At 34.1% G+C, this 19755-nt stretch overlaps 3 protein-coding genes across 6 annotated transcripts in view; 1 reads left to right on the top strand and 2 right to left on the bottom strand.

The window, feature by feature from the left end:
• LOC115242534 overlaps positions 1–8269 on the top strand; it is a 13794-nt gene extending 5525 nt beyond the window's left edge. Inside the window, 13 exon segments of the mRNA XM_029818917.1 lie at positions 81–1308; positions 1501–1551; positions 1838–1946; positions 2053–3426; positions 3522–3764; positions 3852–4192; positions 4300–4558; positions 4667–4893; positions 5386–5627; positions 5741–5755; positions 6166–6676; positions 6778–6949; positions 6951–8269. Of these exon segments, the coding sequence (XP_029674777.1) occupies positions 81–1308; positions 1501–1551; positions 1838–1946; positions 2053–3426; positions 3522–3764; positions 3852–4192; positions 4300–4558; positions 4667–4893; positions 5386–5627; positions 5741–5755; positions 6166–6676; positions 6778–6949; positions 6951–7092 (4914 nt within the window). The 3' untranslated portion in view covers positions 7093–8269.
• On the bottom strand, positions 7929–11042 carry LOC115242536 (probable asparagine--tRNA ligase, mitochondrial). Its single transcript, XM_029818923.1, has 5 exons — positions 10913–11042; positions 10405–10794; positions 9452–10026; positions 8906–9353; positions 7929–8807 (listed from the first exon to the last, which is right to left on the bottom strand). The coding sequence occupies exons 2-5, from the start codon at positions 10531–10533 to the stop codon at positions 8547–8549; spliced, it is 1413 nt and encodes a 470-aa protein (XP_029674783.1). The 5' UTR covers positions 10534–10794; positions 10913–11042; the 3' UTR covers positions 7929–8546.
• Positions 11043–11187: 145 nt separating this feature from the next.
• Positions 11188–19124, bottom strand: LOC115242535. Of its 4 annotated transcripts, none has more exons than XM_029818920.1 (17): positions 18519–19124; positions 17771–17906; positions 17550–17686; positions 17363–17461; positions 17134–17244; positions 16653–17054; positions 15939–16226; positions 15633–15878; positions 15423–15552; positions 15192–15353; positions 14675–15107; positions 13611–13739; positions 13272–13523; positions 12949–13132; positions 12657–12848; positions 12451–12570; positions 11188–12377 (listed from the first exon to the last, which is right to left on the bottom strand). In XM_029818920.1, exons 1-17 carry the CDS (start codon positions 18675–18677, stop codon positions 12210–12212), a joined length of 3348 nt encoding a protein of 1115 aa, XP_029674780.1. In that variant the 5' UTR covers positions 18678–19124; the 3' UTR covers positions 11188–12209. The 4 variants fall into 4 exon arrangements, with proteins under 4 accessions (XP_029674780.1, XP_029674782.1, XP_029674779.1 ...); XM_029818922.1 differs by having other exon boundaries at positions 11191–12377; positions 17771–17912; positions 18825–19124; XM_029818919.1 differs by having other exon boundaries at positions 11191–12377; positions 17771–17912.
• Between the last annotated feature and the right edge of the window lie 631 nt (positions 19125–19755).

Genomic DNA, 19755 nt, shown 5'->3' on the forward strand with positions numbered 1-19755 from the left:
TATATATATATATAAACACAACAATTATCCATTTACTGGATATCAGCTGTTATGATTAATTATTAAATTATTTTGTTTAGTTCCCTGCAGCAGCTGCGTCACTTTTAAAGAATGCAGGAGCAAACAGCGGTCCACGAATTGCACCAGCTAGTAGTATAGCAGTAGCGTCAGCTAAGCCAGTCTCACGAGATCCACGTTTGAAACCCACTCCTGCTGTTCAGGATGTGACAACAGTACCAACAATAGATCCACGACAACGACCGGGTACGACCAGTCCGAAAGAATCACGGAGTGAAGGTCAAACGCAGCCAGTCGCAAATACAATTGTAACCTCAAACCAATTAAAGCAGCAGTTACCTTCGAAATCGGCTGTAACTAGCACTGTCAACAAGCCTCCGGCGAGTCCCGCCGGTTCCGATAATCCGACGTTATTAAACGTTATTAATAACAATCATGCTGATACGAATCTGAACAATAGTAATAATAAAACTTTTAGTGGTAATATAAATAAAGATGCTGTCTCGCATCGAACAAGTCAAAAGAAAGACCCTCGATTGACTAGTAATAGTAGTGGTAACCTAAACAGCTCCAAAATCGGTCAAGGTTTATCGGTTTGCAATAATAGTTCGTCTTCAATATTGTCAGCGAGCAATCGAGGAAGTGGAGGTGGTGACTCCAACAAGTCGAAAGACTCGAAGAGCTCGAACTCGTTACGCGGTTCTTCGTCTTCGACAGCCGATAAATCTTCCACTTCCTCTAAATCCTCGCATAGGAAAGTAGGGAATAAGTCGCGATCTAAACAGCCGCAGATCTGTCCAAGTAAGATTCAGAAAGTCGACAGAGACTCTAGTCCAGTTAGGTCAAAATCTCGTGAGAAAGACAACGGAGACAGTTCACCGTCCTCACGTACTTCTCCACAATCCTCCTTCCAAGCCTCTAAAAACCGCAAGAAGAATACAAAATCCAGAAAACGTAGTCCAAGTCCCCCATATAGAATTCCCAGGCGTAATGATATAAAATCGAGTTCAAGTTTGAGCAGTTCTGGTGGTGTTACTGAGGAGGAGCAATCTGGTTCGCTGATAGTATCTCCTCCTCATCCACCAGCATTCAAAGAAATCAGACCGAATGCTAGACAGAGAAATTATGTAAGACGAAATAAAGATGACAGTCTTAGTCCGGAACGTTCCCCAGCCAGTGCTGGAAATGCTCAAATCGCTGCCGAGCCAACATTGGAATCCTCTAGTAAAGATGAAGATCTCAGAGCATCACTGTCTCTACCTGGCACTACTGTTTCCATACCCGAAAAGAGTGAGTCGACAAGAGCGTTTAACAAAAAATATACTTATATTTCTATATACATAACACATCGTCGTAATACACTATTCATGAACATCTCTTATCATCTGTTTCAATTTTGCATGCGAGCATATTGAAAATTTTCACATACATGCTTTCTTTAGTTATTGCTAAAAATTCTGTCTTGAATATTTTCTCATAAAGGTGACTACAATGTTTGCCTCGTCTCTGGTAGCAATTGCAAGACTATAGCAGGTGATATCTTTAAAAAAAAGTATAATATTTTCAACTTATTTTTTTTGCGTCAAGTTCTTTGTTTGTAATTATATAATTTCAATAATTTTGGTAAAAAATCTATTAATGCATTTTTTCATTTGGAGAACATTTTCTAAAAATCTAATTCTAAAGTGAAAAAATTAGGGGGACATATATTAAATAACATTAAGTTAATATTAAGGATATTAAAGGTAATATTTTAAGGTAATATATTACACAACAAATTTATCTCACACAAGTTACTCTATCTTGAATTCTTTTCCAGAAGAGGATTTAGATCTACGAGTATTACCACCTGTTAACACTAGTAAAAGACGCAGCGAAGATATAGAATCATCTCCAGCTAAGAAAACTAAGGCTGAAAAGTTTGATGCGTATGTGTTATTATACTTGTATTATTGAGTGTGGTTTGCTTTATAAATCTTGTGCGTACAATAAATAATCCGTGAATTATATATATAATCTTTTTTAACTTTACAGACTATTTGGTAATGAAGACGTAGATCTGCGTACACTGACCCATCCTAAAGCCGGTCGTCCTCCGACGCCTCCACCGCCCGTAATTTCCGGGGAGGACGGGAAAGATAGCTGGGCGAAGTTGAAAACGCCACCAAAAAATGAGAGAGATAAGCAAGTTAACAACGCCGATGATAAACGCGAGAGGGATCGTAACAGGGACAGACTGGGTCGTCTCAGGCTCTATAACAAGCTTCCGGATGATCCTAAAGAGAGAAGAAGAACATTATCGAACGAAGAACAAGATGCCAGATCAGGGCGTCGAGGTCGGGAGAATGATAAGCCTGAGAGAAACGACGATAGAAATATCGAAATTATAATGAAGCAAGCCGCTGAACAATTAAACCAAGGATCGATTACTAAAACGCAATATAACACCTTGATACAGGAAGTGTTGCACATGAGCGAGGATCGAAAATTGCGAGCCGCACAGCGTAAAGAGAAAGAAGGTGGCACTGTAATATGGGAGAAAGGTATTAATATGGATATCGTGTCCGGTACCGGAGATCGCACTGCGACATTCAGTCCGTCCAACGACAAGGAGATGATACGGAACAAGGAGCATCCGATACCGCGAAATCCTAATGGCCCGAGATGGCAGAATCAGCCGTGGCAACAACCGTGGGCACATCCACCGGGACCACCGTATGGCGGACCGCAAGGACACTTTAATCCGGACATAAGACCGATTGGGCCTTGGCAAAATCCGCGACACTTTGGACCGATGAGACCAGATTACCAGTATCACGGCGGCTTCAATCACAATATGGGACCCAATCCGCGGTTAGGACCCGGTATGATGGGTGGTCCGATAGGTCCTAACGGTCCGATCATGTCGAATCTTTTGCCAAACGGTCCGATGGGACCGATGGGACCCATGCCAAATTCTCCTATGGCAATGGGATGTCATCCCGCGATGATGATGAACAACGGGCCAATGACGAATCTCATGACGAATTCAAATATACCACCTTTAGCATCTGGTAGAAATTTATCGCCGAACGCATCCACTAAATACGACCACGATGATAACGATCAAAGTTACGGCGGCACAACGGTGAAAAACTCGGGATCGCATAGTCGTGAATTGCCGCCACCAGATCAAAAATTGTTGACCGAGATAGCGAGAGATACCATGAAATCCATAAACATCGACAATATACCGCGTGAAATTCGATATTACGGACAGACAGGTGTAGTGTTCATGAATTGGGACGATCCGCGAGAGATCGGTTTCCAGGACGGCATAAGAAGAATATTAATCGACGACAAAGACACTATTACATGTGCATTTAACGACCAATACAAGGAGTTTATGTACGAGGGAGAAATCCATAGGTATGTTATGTCCTAATTTTCGAGAATTAAATGTGAACTAAATTCTAAGTATTCCAACGATAAAAATAATAATATTGTAAATTTTATCTTTTTAGAATCAAACTAGGTGCACCTACTCGTGAATTGTACGTCGACGATCGTTGGTACGAGTGTTACTTCGGCGGTATGCCCATAACGATCGAACTCGGCGGTAAAACAGTTAGTGTAAAACTGGAGGGTCCTCCTCCACAAGTCAAGATCGGTACCGTGAAGAGAACGGATCTCGTGGTAGCGAAAATTAATCTTATCATCAACGCGCGAAATATGGTGCCAGTATTTTTGGACGCGAAACCGCAAATGTAAGTACAATTTTCTATAATGTACACGAATTATTCGAGGAATTAAATAACAAATGTACTTATATAATTATACATTGCTTTTTATAGATTTGAAATTGAGGGAAAACCTCATACGCTGGAATTTACAGATGCGTTGCAAACGGTTCTTCTGAATGGACGACCGTTCAAAGTCGAATTTGGGGGATTACCTAAGCCTATTATTGTCAGAGACAAAAAGCATTTCATCAGGTTTTCAGTGTTACCCAGAGGCGTCCGTGCTGGTCATGTTAAGATCACTGGAATGAAAGGTGAGAGTCCTACTGAGTCGCCACCAACGACGGCTCAAAAACCGAAAGTGGATGCTGCACCTACACCAAGCCAATTGCCGGTTGTAGAACACGAATCTACGTCACAAGATGGTTCAGATTTCACCTCGACTTCAAAACCAGGTAAAAAATTAATTTATCACATATTCTTTGTGTATTCTTATTTTGTATTATTATAATTCTTCCCATTTAACATAATACTCACCTCCATAATATTATCAATTTTTCAGATTTGCAATTAGATATATTGTCGTCAGTTTTACCATCAGCAATGGCGCCGTCATCCGGTTTATCTTATGAAGCCGAACCCGTGGAAAATCCGCCAGCACCAGCACCGACATTGCCGCTGAACATGAATGAATTGTTCCAAAGACTGGTCGAAACTGGCATTGTTCCCAGTCTCATGGAACAAAAGAAACAGGAGGAAGAAGAAAAGAAAGAATCCGAAATTAGTCCAGTCTCCTTCGATAAACCAGAGACTCTTAAAATGTAAGTCATCACACATTTATCAATATCACATTCGTCTTTCAGAGTATACTGTCTATTCAGAATAAGACAAAATGAAATGTTAAATATCAAACACCGATTTTTTTATAGCAAACAACCAGCTATCGCCGCAGCATTGTACAGCGGTATGCAATGCAGCTCCTGCGGTGCAAGATTTGCACCTGAATTGGCTACTCGATATAGCCACCATTTAGATTGGCATTTCAGACAAAACAGGCGCGAACGAGACTCCGCAAGAAAAGCGCATTCTCGGCCATGGTATTACGATATTAGTGATTGGATACAGTTCGAAGAAATTGAAGATTTGGAGGATAGAGGTCTGTATCTTTTTTTTTTGGTTGCGCGATATAAAGAGATAATTCTTCCGTTTTACAACTATAGTGTTTTTAGTGATTTATTAAACAAATGATTTTAATCATTCATAAACGCTTATGTCTAATTATTATGATAAAATATTATTTCAAACATAGACAGCAATGTATTAGAGGAGAGATAAGTAAGCAAGTGAGAGTGGTTATTATGAGATATGTATGTTTGGCTATGTGTGTGTGGTTCATGTTATTATATGTGGTAAAGTTGCTCATTAATGTAGGATAGATATATCATTTAAAGACATCAAGTTGAACTTAATGTCTAATTAATTGAATTATACACAATGATATTTAGGCGAACAAGAAGATATTGGAGCAAACTAAGTCTTTGGAGCCATCAAAAATCATGTGTTGAATCAAATGATTTTGACTCAATATCTTCCTCACTTTTAAATCTATAGAGATCCGTGATTTTTTTTTCATCTTTTTTTCCTTTAGTTCAAAGTTGGTTCGAGACTGAAAAACAGACGGCGGAAACGGAAGGCATGGCTACTGATGACACGCCTCAGGAAACATTGCAGCCCAGCGTACCGACTGGCAGCGACGAAGATTCACGATGCCAGGTATGCCACGACGCATTCGAACAGTTTTATAACGAGGAAAAAGAAGAGTGGCATTTGAGACCAGCAGTTAATTATGAAAAAAGGAATTATCATCCACTCTGTCTGGAAGATTACAAGGTTGGTTTCTCTCTCTATTCTTCTGGATATGTAAGTTTAAATTTTGTCGACTGATACGTTGATATTATATTTCATTAACGAAATTTCCGTTTGTTGCATTCTTACAAAAATAGGAAAAAAGTCTAGTGGTACGTGATTCATTAATTCATATTTATGGCACATTTGTTTCCGTTCATACATATCTGTTTATAATGTATACAAGAAATTAATTTCATTTATCTTCTTATATATGTTATATACTATGTTTTACTCTATAATAAATAGATATGTATGTGTACAAGCACAAGAACAATGCATCTAAAAAAGAAAAAAAATTGACAATGAATATTTTTCATAAATTATCTTTGTTTACATTTAATTATGTAATTGTTCTCACTTGCACTAATCAATTATAATGTAAATCATAATGAAGGTAAACTCAAACTTTCTATTATGCGATTGTTACAGAACAGATTAATCCTATTTTTATTGTCACTATCATCATTAAGTCAGTAAAATTATAATGATTTGTAATTCTGATTTATTGTTGAAACTTTAGAGAGCATTGGAAAAAACTGCCTTGGCACTTGAGGAGGCAGTCTCGGAAATCGAGGAAGGTAAAATAGAGTGTTCCGAAGAAAAGCCCGGAGATGAATTTAAACAGGAGAAATCCAATGTAGAAATGTCGAATAAGGAACTTGAACTTACGGAAAATTTAGAACAAATAGAAGAAAGTCCCTTAGAGACTGCTACATTGGAAACTAAAGAAAAACCTGCTGATATAGAGAATTCTGAAATTACGCAAGACGAAACAGAAGATAAAGAAAAGACGGAAGATGCCGAAGAAAGTACAGTTACAGCAGACACTGAGGTAAACGCGCCTATGATGAATGAAGAAGAGAAATCTCCGGGCGAAGGTGTAATCACACCGTTCGAAAATATTAAGATTAAAGAGGAGCCATTGGACGACATTGGTGAAGAAGATAATAGCGAAATGTTCGCTTTCCTGGATAAACTGGATCACCAGATTAAAGAGGAACCTATGGATCCTGAACCCGAACCCGAACTAGGTATATTTGGTATCCATCTTTATCCATCTTAAGTTACTATAAAGAAATTTTCTATTTCACACACACATACAGACGATTTTATAATATTTTATTTCCATTAGATCCCGAACAAATTGTGAATGAATCGGGTACCGTAGATACGACATACGCTGCAGTGAAAAGTTCCATTGATGGAAATGTAGAATTAGACTCGACACCAGCACTTGTACCAGCAGCTCCATCGCGGATTAAGATCAATATCACTAAACCACTTAACAGTAATAAAGAATCGGAAGGTCGAGACGCCTGTAGAGGAAAATGCGGAACAACCGTTAGTACCAGCTTCTATTAAACCCAGTTTACAGGGTAGAAAGCTATCAAATTTACCTCCTGTGGAGAAAGGGCAGGAGTTGTCGGGACTCTGCTCTATTATGTAAATAATATGTGTACAAAACTTCATCAAGTAAGTTTCTATGAATTCAAATGATACAAGTGTATAAAGTGCTAGATTTACATTTAGATCATAAGATGTATTTCTAAGCTTATTTATACCTTGTACATCGTAATTTTGTGCAACTTGTACGACATGATAATATCATCCTTATACAATGTTTTTCAATCTTTGTTTAATACACTGGTATTTTATCTTTGTAAGATATTTTGTAATATCTTACAAAGACAAAATAGCAATGTATTAGACATTATACCAATATCTTGGTGTTTCTGTGTAAAGGTTCTGTCTAAATTTATTGATAATTGATCTGTAAACAAATTTAAATTAACTTTGCAAATTAGTTTAAATTTATTATATAGATTTTATGCACGATTTACTTAGAAATACGATAAAAGATCCTTTACTTTTATATAATTAGTACCGGAATAAACGTTACGTCGTACAAGTTAAAAATGTGTAAAATGCGTGTAAGTACGTGTGAGTGTACCTTAAGTATTAACATTTTGATGAATGCAAAAAGAAAAAGAAGCGCAGAACTGTATATATTTTATGTAATTTAGAAAGATATAGTAGAGCATTCCCGCGCGAGTGAGTGTATTTTAAGTAAAATCGTGTTTTGTGATGGGAGAATTATTGCAAATTTGATAATTTATGCTCACTGAAAACTTCAAGTATACCATTTATACTTGTGTAAAAGTTTGATGATGATTTGCACTCTGGAAACTTCAAGTACAATTGTACTTGTACGAAACACGACAAACCCTTAAAAACGAATACACCCAATAAGTTCGTTATACGAAATAACGATTGCCTGATTCATTTTAAGATGTACAAATAATGTGATAGATGAGTTGTAAAATATATACACAAATCACCAACGGAAAAACAATGACGACGATACTGGATAAGGAAAATGACTACTATTACTCTATTAGAGAACATTATTTTGTTGTATAAAAGAAGACTTATTTACTACAGGTTTGACTTCCTTTTTAATTAACCTTTCTACAATATCCTTTATGATACTTATAATTTCAAAACTATATTTAAGGCCTGAATTTGAATTCGTAAGACACTTCAAACACAATAAAGACATTAATAAAAAGTTAATCTTTTGTTGTTATAATGTCTTCATATTCAATAAACTATGCATTCAAGATTAAATGGTTGTTATTGATTTTTACCCTTCAAGATTCTATTTAAAAAATATTAAGAGGAAATTTGATTATCTCTCAATTACATTCATTTCAAGTAATTATTTCAATAAAATTGCATTTTTAAGATAATTTAAAAAAAGAAGACTAACTTTTAGAAACATATTCGACATTGTTTTTCCATCCAAAAAATTATTACTTAAATGTGCTATATTAATATACAGCCACATTTGTTTTCAATAGGGATAAATTAAATAAAATACAACAGCCCTGAAATCTTTATTCATAAATTGCAATTGTGCGGCCATCTGGGAAAAGGCACAGTGTCCTTGATATTATTAATTCCCAAAACACATTGCAAGAATCTTTCAAATCCCATTCCAAAACCACCTGTTGGTACATTCCCATGTTTACGTAACTCTAAATACCATGAAAGATTTCTCATAGAAGGTAGTTTTAACTCTAATTTCCCATAATCATCCTCACGTATACTGCCTCCTACCATTTCGCCCACTTCTGGTGCTAACAGGTCCAGTGCTGCTACCTTTTATAAGAAAATTCATATAAAATAGATATTTTTACTCAAGAAAAAATATACGTTTCTTGTTGAAAGTTGCACATTATTTGTTCTTATTAGCTCACCTTAGATGAATCATCAGTACATTCTTTCATATAAAACGATTTAATGTCTTTTGGCCAGTTTATAATAAATATTGGTACTCCGTCATTATATTCTACTAAAAATAATTCGTGCTCTTTTGAAAACGCCTCTCCATATTTAACGGGTTGTTGCAACTGATTCGCGTGATTATTTAATACATTAAATGCCTCTTCATATGTTAAACATCCAAATGTTTTATTCACCCACCGCAGTTCAGGGGCACCAATTGAATACAAATCTGAAGCTCCCTTTTCAATCATTCGCTTAGTAACTTCTTTTACTAAAAGCTCAACTTCCTCTATCAATTCCTCAATACGCGTAATAAAAGCTATCTCTCCTTCTAGCATATAAAATTCTGACAAATGTAATCTCGATTTAGAATTTTCTGCTCTAAATGTGGGTCCAAAAGTGTACACTTTCGTGAGAGCTCTGAAAAAGTTCTAGCAGTACATTAGTATTCCATAATTTAGCATAACTATACAAAGACATATGATATTGATGATATATATCAGAGAGAATTTAATCACCTTGCTACAGCTTCTAAATGTAACTGTCCGGAAACAGTAAGAAAAGCAGTTGTATTGAAATAAATCTCATCTTCTGATTGATCTTCCTTTCTCATATTTTTCAAAATCTCTTTTGAATGTGGTTTAACAGTAAACACTTCACCCGCACCTTCGCAATCATTGGATGTCAGAATTGGTGTGTGTACACTTATAAACCCCCTATCTCTTAAATGATCATTAATTACTATAGTGGCAAGATCACGTAGCCTCAATAAACTAGAGAAGCTACGTGTTCTTGGTCTCAAATGTAAATACTGTCTGACATAATCTTGATCATATTTCTTTCTCGGTGCAAAAGGATATTCGTCTTCTGCGACATTACATGTACCGATTACGTGAACATTAGTCGCACGTAATTCGGTTTTACCACTGGGAGCTAAGCCTAATTCTCCTTCCGCGCTGATACTACACCCGTAACGTACATTATCGTGTTTAAGAGTCTTTGGTATAACAACTTGTAACATTTCGCAGCTCGATCCATCGGAAATGTCAACAAAGATGTTATCCTTCATCTTTCGGAGTGCGCGTACCCATCCCTAAGTATAGAGATCAATACATATTTGTGTAGAATTGTAGATACCTAATCTAGGTAGACCCTACTGTAAATTATATTATAAGTGTGATAATAAAAAAGAAAAACATTTGAAAGCAATCATTGTTGTCAACCCTTATTTTAAAATATCTTGTAAACTAGCAATATGTGTATCTGTCAAATCTCTGTAAATACACCTAAGAGTCAGGTTTTTCTTTTTGCAAATATCGATTAGAATATGTAACCTGAAATATTAGGGATGTTCAAACAACGTCAAAGATATTCGAAAGATATAAGATTGTAATCTTTCGAATATTTTTTATACGTCTTTTGGACGATCCGTTTAGGGATGCGAAAAGTCGCATATTAGAGCATGTCTAACCTGTACTTTTGTACGATTTCCAACTGCCTCTTTCGACGTTATGTCTGAAATTGTCGAGCATTTATGTACACCGCACTTAATGATGTCTGTATTAAAGCGGTACAGTCTCCTGACATTTTTCGAAAACATTTCCTGGATCACTTCTAACAATTCAATTCCAGAAAAATGCTTATACTCGCACAAGAGGATTCAAAATGGAGTCGTACATCATCGGGGTTAGAGGCGCGAGTAGAGTGAGAAGCAAATAATGCCGCATCTTTATGGTAAAACACGCGGCTGTATTTAATTCTACATCCCATCCAATAATCTTACCGTAGCTTACTATAATTCTGGAACTGTTTACTGCCTGTGCTCTGGCGAGGATTATTAAGTGGAGCTTTTTTTATATTTCTATAAAAAAATAGAACATATCTCAAACGTAGCAATATAAAAGACAGGTGTAAAAAAAAAGAAAACGATTTTACGATAATTATTAATTTGCTAGAATATCAATTCTATATCCTCCAACCTGTAATTGTAGTATGTGTGAGAGATGAATCAAGCTTAAAAGTTGATTAGATATTCTCTCTCTCTCTCTCTCTGTTCAATCTAAGAAAATTGCGCAATACATTGCGATACCAGTGCCGACTATAAGAGAAACAGAAATTATTTTTATTTTTTATTTACACAATTATTGTCAATGCTGAAAATCTTTATCAATAATAAAATTAAAACTTTAGATTGTCGATAATGTAAAGCGAAAGATCCACTATTGAGAATTATTATTTAAATATAAAGAAAACATTTTATTTTTCAAACATTTGCGATTTTTTTCATTGTGACTATATGTCCCGATTGAATTGATTTTCTTTGTGTGTATCTATTGTATAACACTTTGAAAATCAATACACATCAGACAAGATTACAAGGCATAATCTATATAACAACTTATTTATGTTAATATCAATTATTAAAAAAGTTTTCCAATATATTTTATTTTAAAATTTAGTTCAATATGTATCATATACTTATTAGAGCTTTTTTTACATACACTTTATATATTTCTTATATATAATATATTTCTTGATTTTATTTTTGCAGTTAAAGATAAGAAGTTTTCCCTGAAAAAATTTTGGTTGTCTTGTCTGTAAATTTAGGCCTCTAATTTCCTTCATCTTTCAATGTTCTTCCTTGATTCAAATAGATACAACGCATAATTATAATTACAGTGTCATTGTGTATATACACACACACACACACACACACACATATATATATATATAATTTATAATGTAGATTATAGTAAAACACATCTCCAATGTGTATATACACATACATAATGACATTGTGATTGTAATTGCACATTGTATCTACAAAATTCACATTTTTGTAAATTTTACAAAATTAAATTTGCCAAGATATAATAACATGATATAAAATACAATATAAATTATATTTACTTTAGTTTGTATAGTGTGGCAATGTTCTTTAACATTTTTTTAATTGGATCTATTTGAATTAGTTATGTTTTTATTTCACAGGTTACGCGCCTTGACTAGAGATTTATTATAGCTGTCAACAATTGTTAGGCGTTTTTTAACTTATATGTGATATATTGATAAAGTTTCTAATTTTTTAATAACTATTGGGCTATCTTACCAATTTCAGTTATTTATTAGTTGATTTTTTTGATATTGGAAGAAGTAATTGTAAATAATAAACAAATATCTTATTAGTGATCAAGATACATTTCTTTTATATGCTTTTTTTACTATTGCATTGAAAAAAATAATTTTAAGTAATTATATTATGCAAATATATCGAAATTAATGATGTAATCTAGTAAGAAATGTATCAAGTTCAGTATCCTCTGCTCTTTCATCTTCAGTTTTAGCAGCAAGGCTTTCAAAATCAGGGGTAACTGCTTCTGCACCAATTGAATAAGATGCTGCTTCTTCTTGCCCTTTCTCATTATTTGCATCGCCAACAAGAGGCTAAAACATGTTTAATATTGATTTATATCATCTATTTAATTTCAAAAAAATTAAGAAAAAGAAAATGTAGTACCTTTTGATTCCCTGAAGATTCAGGCCTCGATTGATCAGCCTCTGCCAAATCCTCATTATAACCAGGCTTAGCATTAGAAGTGGTAGGGAGAGTACTTGCACAGTCAAGTGAGAATGTTCCCTGATAATGTTGCATTATAATTTAGATGGGAAGTTTTTATATATATCATGTAATAGAATTTTGTACTTATTTTATATTATTTTTACCGATATTTCCAAATGATCTAGTAATGGTATTTGAGATGAAACTGGAGAAGACGCAGTGTCTACATGAGATGTCGCACCCAATTCAGTCATAGATGATTGATTTTCCAAACCAAAGCCCAATATTGCACCGACATCCGAGTCTTCGTCGCTAGACTGACAACTTTCACTTGGAGTTAAGTCAGGTGCCTCGTTCTACATAAAATTGTCATTAATAGCTACAGAATTCAATATTATTGCAGAATAATTTGTATAAATGCACATACGTTATAACAAGAGCAGATTATATACTAACCAATGGATTATTTAATGTTCGCGTGTCCTGTAAAGTAGTGATCTTAGCAAGTGATCTTAACAAGTGAGATCGCAGTCTGTGGTCCTCGCTAATAGTCTTAATTTCTCTTAAAATAATGATTAGAAAATCGGGTCGCCTTTTATTCACTGCGATGAGCGAACTGATTGCCTCTTTCATCTCTGAACTGTTCATAATAAATTGCTCAAACTAATATATATTTTTTTGTGTAATAACAAAAATAATTATATATGTTCAATCTATTTTTTAATTAATAGATGTATCTTAATCATCTTGTGATAATAAATCTTAAGAAGGATTCAAACCTGAGATTATTAAAGATGTTATCGTCATTCGTTGCAGATGCTAATCGAAAAGACCCATGAGCTTCTTCCCAAAGATTATCAACTTGTTGAGACATCTCGTTTGCTATAATATTACTACGACTAGTAGCATTTTCCCTGTCTTGCTGTTGTAGATTTGACGGTAGTTGTAAGTTTAATGAATATTGTGCTTCTGCACCGATTAATGGTAAAGGTAAATTATCACTTCCTTGTTCTCTATTCCGCTTATCTTTCCTTAAAAATCAAATAAAAAATATTATATAAAGAACGTAGTAGTAAGAAGTATATTAATATCGATCTAATAATATTTATATGCCATACATCAGTGAACTGTTGACGCTACTTCCACTTGTGTTAGTCGTGTTTGCAGAACATGTTGAATTTGCTATAACTACTGGAGAGTCAGTTATTGTTTTCACGTTTCCTGAGAGCAGATTTTGCCGAGAATAACTGAAAATAAAAAAAGATATGGTTTAAGAAAGGTAATTTATATTTATAATTTTATGTAAAAATTGAAATATCAAAGTTTATATTTAAAAAATGTATATTAATACATAAAATAAGTTGTCTGTTACAGAAAAACAAAACTTTAAGTTAGAATGGCAGAACAGAATGTTGTGTTTGCAATCGCAAATAAATCACAAAAAGATCTCTATGTTAAGACAATTATTGTCACGCTGCATGCACATTAATGTCAGTTATGAAAAAACTTAGATTGATGATATATTCTATCTAATCATGAAAAGTTTCTTTACGTACCTATATATTACCTACCAACAAATGTTTTCCTTATTTATTTTTTTGTTTGTATTAACCACACAGGATTATTTAACTGAATTATGATATAGGCTATACGTGCTTAAATATCTCAGTATTAAACAAGGGTAGTGATAATTGAAAAGTATAAGACAGAAAATGACAAAGACGGAGATTGTGATGTTTATTACTAAATGTAATACATTAGACTTACAGAAAAATAGAAAACAAAAACGCGCAACGAATCTGATCAAACTATTTCGAAATATTATGGAATATGACAAATATGAAATAATACAGTACAAATTTCTGACATAAAATTATTTCCATAAATAATCGTTATCGAATTCTACTGATTATTATTGGAGTTTAATTAATTTCATATTTATCTTTCTTTATTATGGTAATCATGTTAAAAATCAAATGTAATGAAGAGAGATTTTTAATGAGAGAGATTTTTAGACAGAAAAAACTTTCTTTATATTTGAGTAAATAAAAATTTAACTATAAAAGTAAGAGTAAATACGCAATAAAATATAATTTTTTACAAGTCTACATTACACTTTTATAACATATCAGAAAAGACGAGGCATATACTCGTGTGTCGACTTGTAAATCAATTTTTTTACCTTCGGAAATTGTCCCAGTAGTTGTTTGCTCTATTACCAGGAGGTACTTGATTGTTCAACTGTTGCTGCTGTTGTTGTTGTGAGTTAGAAGTAACTATCGGAGTATGCGGTAATGTTGAAGAATTAGGTAGTGACACAAGATTTGGTAAAGACGAACTAGGAGGCAAAGTCGCGTCCAACGTATCGCCGAGATTGTGAACGCTGCGGCTCAGATTAGAATATTCCTCCTGACTTTCGGCATTGTTGACGCGCTGCGGTACTTCATTTTGCGATCTCACTTGTAATTGCAGTTGAGAAATAGCGGCGCGCATGGATTGTAACTCGCGTTGCTGCGCCCACAAAAGCTGACAACACTGTTGTACTGTCGTACCCATCATTTGCAGTTGTTGAGCTTGCGAACCCAATAATAATTGCCGATAATATTCGACCGAAGCTATAACAAAAAAAAACATATCTTAACATTTCCTTCTTTAATCTTTTAAAGTTTTAAAATATTATTTTTAATTTGATATTTTACCATGTTGTCCTTGATTTACGATAGACGCAGGTGGTACAGGACAAGCTGACCAATTATTATTAAATCCACCATTCTCAATAGCAGTGATTTGTGGACCAATATCCAATAAATTGTCTGATGTAGATATGCCATCCACACTTTGCTCGTTAGAACCTCCTCCACCTATAGGAAACATACATGATAAAAATACATTTTTTTAATATTATTATAACAAATAATAACAATATTTACCTGTGGCAGTAGAAGGTGGCCAGATATTTGCAGGTGTGCTGGTATGACTAGCCTGCGAACCCGAGCTTCTTTGACTATTGTGATCTGGCACTTGGACATCTCGATTCGCATTGGATGGCTGTGTTTGTTCCTATTTTTTTTTAAAGAAGTTGTATAATTGCGATTATGTAAACAAAAAAAGAGAATGTGTAAAAAATATGAAATTCGGACCTTTTTTATAAAATCTTCCAGTTGACGTCTTTTAGCTTGCATGGGTTGAGTCTCCGTACTAACATTATTACTCTGTTTCTTTTCGTTTGCATTTAGAGGTATAAGCGCTGGAGGCGGGCTCGAAGATGAAAAGGAGGACGAAGAAGCAGGATGGGTAACACCGGATAATGGTTGCTTTAAACGTTGTAATTCAGCTCGCGTGGCTTGAAGCAAAGCCGATTGTTCCTTAAGTTCTCGTGTTACAATCTAAAGAAATGTTGCAATTTACACATTGTGTTAAAAAATATTATGATTGCTGTTTGTTACCTGTATATCTTCAATTGTAGGCACGGAATTTCGAATTTTTCCATGACCAACATCGTCGCTATCGCTTCGGTATTCAAATGAAACATTTGCCACCTCTTCAGTAATCCCAATGTCTGCTGCACCTTCACAGTTTACATCAATATCTTGTTCAAGCTCAGAAGTAGAATCCATAGAATCGCGGATTTTTGTACCGTCTTCCATTAGAGCTTTTATATGTGCAAGCTGTGCTTTCATTGCCTCTAATTCCGCGGCTTTATCTCTAATTGTGTTTCTTGAGCTTTCAGAAAGCTGGACAATACAAATACAATAATAATGAATAATAATTAAATGCAACTTATTTGTAAATGTAAAACATAAAATTAAATATACATCTTGCAAATATAAAATTGTTGCAATATCCTATGTAGTGAGCCAGTAAAATCAGGAGAATAATGTGGTTTAATAAAATGTCCAAGCATTTTCAAGTATTCAGTGAATATTACACAGAATTACTAAATATGAAATTCTGTCAAGTTATTTGCTTAAATATGAGTTAGAAATAAATACATATTTTTTCTAGAAGAAGACACAGTAGTAATCAGCTTTCATAAATATTATAATAGATAAAAAAAATATTTGCATATTATGTAAAAATTATGGAGCAAATTTTGAGATGTATATTATAAGTATGTGATTGTCACTTATATCACATTAAAAATGAAAAATAAAACTAACACAACTAACTCTATCAGATGTCTCTATGGCTTGTAATTCCGCTACAAGATGATCCATGTGCTTCTTTTTTTTTTGAAGTTGCGCTAACTTCCCCCTTAGCACCGCCGTTTCTGATTCAAGTTGTTCGACATTAATCGGATCCGGCAGACACGCACGGTTGCCTTCCCATGTATCCGAATTGGATGTATTCTCTTGTTGATTCTCTTGTTGCAAAAGTATTTGTTGTGCTTGACGTGCCTCATTCAATCTTTCTCTGACACGCATTTGCATACCCATCAAGTTAGCTTGTTGCTCTTGCAATTGTGCGAGTTTGTTCTGATAATCTTCCATATTTCTCCGTAATCGCATCTCTCTATTAGCGTCGCCGCGTTCATCTACGTCTTCTCTTTCGTTTTCGCCATTCTGTGCAAATAAAATATTCAATTTAAAAAGAAGTCAAAGTTTGTCGCCAATATTTCAATAACCATTAAATGTTAATAACCTCATCAGAAACTCCGTGATTATATTGCTCCAATAATTTGGATAGCTTTGTCTCGCTATCTTGAAGATCCTCCACCATTCTATTTAACTTCTCTTTCTGGACTTGTGCGCGCTATAAAATATTTATATAGTTACAATATTAAAAAATAATTTAAGCAAAATTCTATAACATAAAATATTAAAAATATCATACACACATACTATATTATTATTGCACATGTAATACTTACAAGATCGGGGGATTGACCAAGAGATTCCATCATTGTTGCAGTGATTCTAATATAGTCCCTGATCTGATTTAACCGGCTCTCTACTTGATTCCTATCAGGCTTTAAGAAATATAATAACAAAATCAAAATTACAATAATCATCATTTGCAAAAGAGACACTAAAAATACAAATAATGTAGCATAGTACCATCTTATTAACATTGGAAGGCTTTTCTTGTGGTAATTGTGGTGATTGAGTTCTAGGTTCAATAGGTGGTACCATTTTTAGCCAAGGTATGTACTCTTCTGCACTATAATTGCACTGACTTGCTGAGCTATGTGATGCTATGATAACGAGTGGAATTACAAATAATATTTATTATTATAGAAAAAATGTGTAGATAGACTCAAATGTATGTATATATTCACCACAATCAGATAAGTCTTGGTATGTGGTAAAATATGAAGAAGGCAGTAGAGAGGAAGCTGATCTCGTGTTGCTGTTCTTTGCTGCTCTTGATACTCTTGGTTCACTTTCACGCTCACCCACTGCTTGCCAACTCAACTGAATCTAACAGAAAATTCTTTACATAGATAAAATATTTATGCAAATGCAAAAATAAGATTAAATTAAGTAAAGTGATTAGAACAATGCCCGTAGCTCTACTGTTACCAATGTGGATCCACTTTTGTGAGTATTCTTAGAGCAAGAAACACCCCACTACTCTATAGCCTATTAATAGATTGAATTTGATACTGCTAGGAGCAGCTTGATCGCATATCTCTGTCAGAAAATTTCAAGCATCTTGTGCGGCTAAATATTTTTTAATTCTTAAACTGATTTCTGTTTTAATCTCTGTGCATACATTATACAATTATTTCTTTATATCATTCTATAACGCAATAACAAAAAGAAAATAAATTATAACAATTACAAACAATAATTTAAATAAAATTTATAGTAATTAATAATAAATTTAATAATAATCTTTTTACTTTGTGATAAAAATAATTATTTAAAGAAAGTCAAATATATAATAACAAAAAATGCATTGTATGTTTTATCTTACTAATGAATACGTACATACATACATCTCCTGATAATAAAATAAGAAGGAAAAAAAGAGAGAGAGAAAGGGAGTAATAAAGAAACTAATTTCTCTCTTGGCGATTTTACCAAATTGTTAAAATGCTGCGGGTGGCCGTGATAACCCGAGCGGTTTGTGAGCCGCTGATTAACGGCGGACTGCTCTCGGTTTCTATCGTTCCTTCGGTTGCTTTTCGGCAAGGTGCCCGTGTTGCGGGGACCACCACCGCCGTTAACGCCGGGAGACATCTCGCCGTTCTCTTCTCTTTCGTTAACGAATATAAAACTATGCACTATTCGATTCCGCGATTCTCGTGGCAAACGTTTCTCGATACGCTAACCCTCACCGCAACGATCGCGTTAAACAGTCTTCTAGTCACTTCTAGTTTTATTTACCTGGAGAATACGCGAGCGACAGAAAAATCTTACGTTCCCGATAGAACCAAATCAGGACGACGAAACTGCGTGCCCGCGATTCTTATAGCAGTGCTGTCTCGGCGATGCGAAATCGCATCCGGCTGGTCTTACGTCAAAATATTTGGCAGACCCGATTGAAAGATTACTATAAATAAGACAGGCCATTGACGTGTTTCGCCGCGATGGTTGCAACGATGTATATCAATCGTAAGTTTACTTTGACAGCTATCAAACTGGCTTCTAACGCCCCATACGCAATATCGCGGCCATTTTTAAATACTGTTCAACTTTTGCTTGCATGTCAACATATACATATATATATATATATATCGTACGGATTCATTATCGTGTTTCGTTTTAAATAACAATACGTCATATATGAATGAAAGTATACATATATGAATAATTTTTTGATACTGCTGATAATTCGCAGTCCATATCAGAAAACTCATAACGTGATTTCTTAAATTGATAAAATTTTCGATTGTTGTGACCTTTGATTCTGTCAAAAATGTGTTATATTTTTCGATAGAATAATTATTTTTTCAAATCTTATAACATTTGATATATCTAAGAGAAATTAGTCTAGAAATTAAAATTTCATATTAACTAATAAACACACAGGGAATTTATTTATATATATATATATATATATATATATATATCGTACGGATTCATTATCGTGTTTCGTTTTAAATAACAATACGTCATATATGAATGAAAGTATACATATATGAATAATTTTTTGATACTGCTGATAATTCGCAGTCCATATCAGAAAACTCATAACGTGATTTCTTAAATTGATAAAATTTTCGATTGTTGTGACCTTTGATTCTGTCAAAAATGTGTTATATTTTTCGATAGAATAATTATTTTTTCAAATCTTATAACATTTGATATATCTAAG

This window comes from Formica exsecta, unplaced genomic scaffold (genome assembly GCF_003651465.1).
Source record: "Formica exsecta isolate Colony F162 unplaced genomic scaffold, ASM365146v1 scaffold60, whole genome shotgun sequence".
Classification (NCBI taxonomy): domain Eukaryota; kingdom Metazoa; phylum Arthropoda; class Insecta; order Hymenoptera; family Formicidae; genus Formica; species Formica exsecta.

Excerpts from the sequence above, each read along its gene's own strand:
- LOC115242535 (XM_029818919.1), bottom strand. The coding sequence starts at position 18,677 with ATGTCTCCCGGCGTTAACGGCGGTGGTGGTCCCCGCAACACGGGCACC. Across the intron at positions 15,108-15,191 it reads CGTAAATCAAGGACAACATG|CTTCGGTCGAATATTATCGG; the intron begins GTAAAATATCAA and ends TTTTTGTTATAG. Across the intron at positions 13,524-13,610 it reads AGCGTCAACAGTTCACTGAT|GAAAGATAAGCGGAATAGAG; the intron begins GTATGGCATATA and ends TTGATTTTTAAG.
- LOC115242536 (XM_029818923.1), bottom strand. The coding sequence starts at position 10,533 with ATGTTTTCGAAAAATGTCAGGAGACTGTACCGCTTTAATACAGACATC. Across the intron at positions 10,027-10,404 it reads GAAATCGTACAAAAGTACAG|GGATGGGTACGCGCACTCCG; the intron begins GTTAGACATGCT and ends CTCTATACTTAG. Across the intron at positions 9,354-9,451 it reads CATTTAGAAGCTGTAGCAAG|AGCTCTCACGAAAGTGTACA; the intron begins GTGATTAAATTC and ends GAACTTTTTCAG.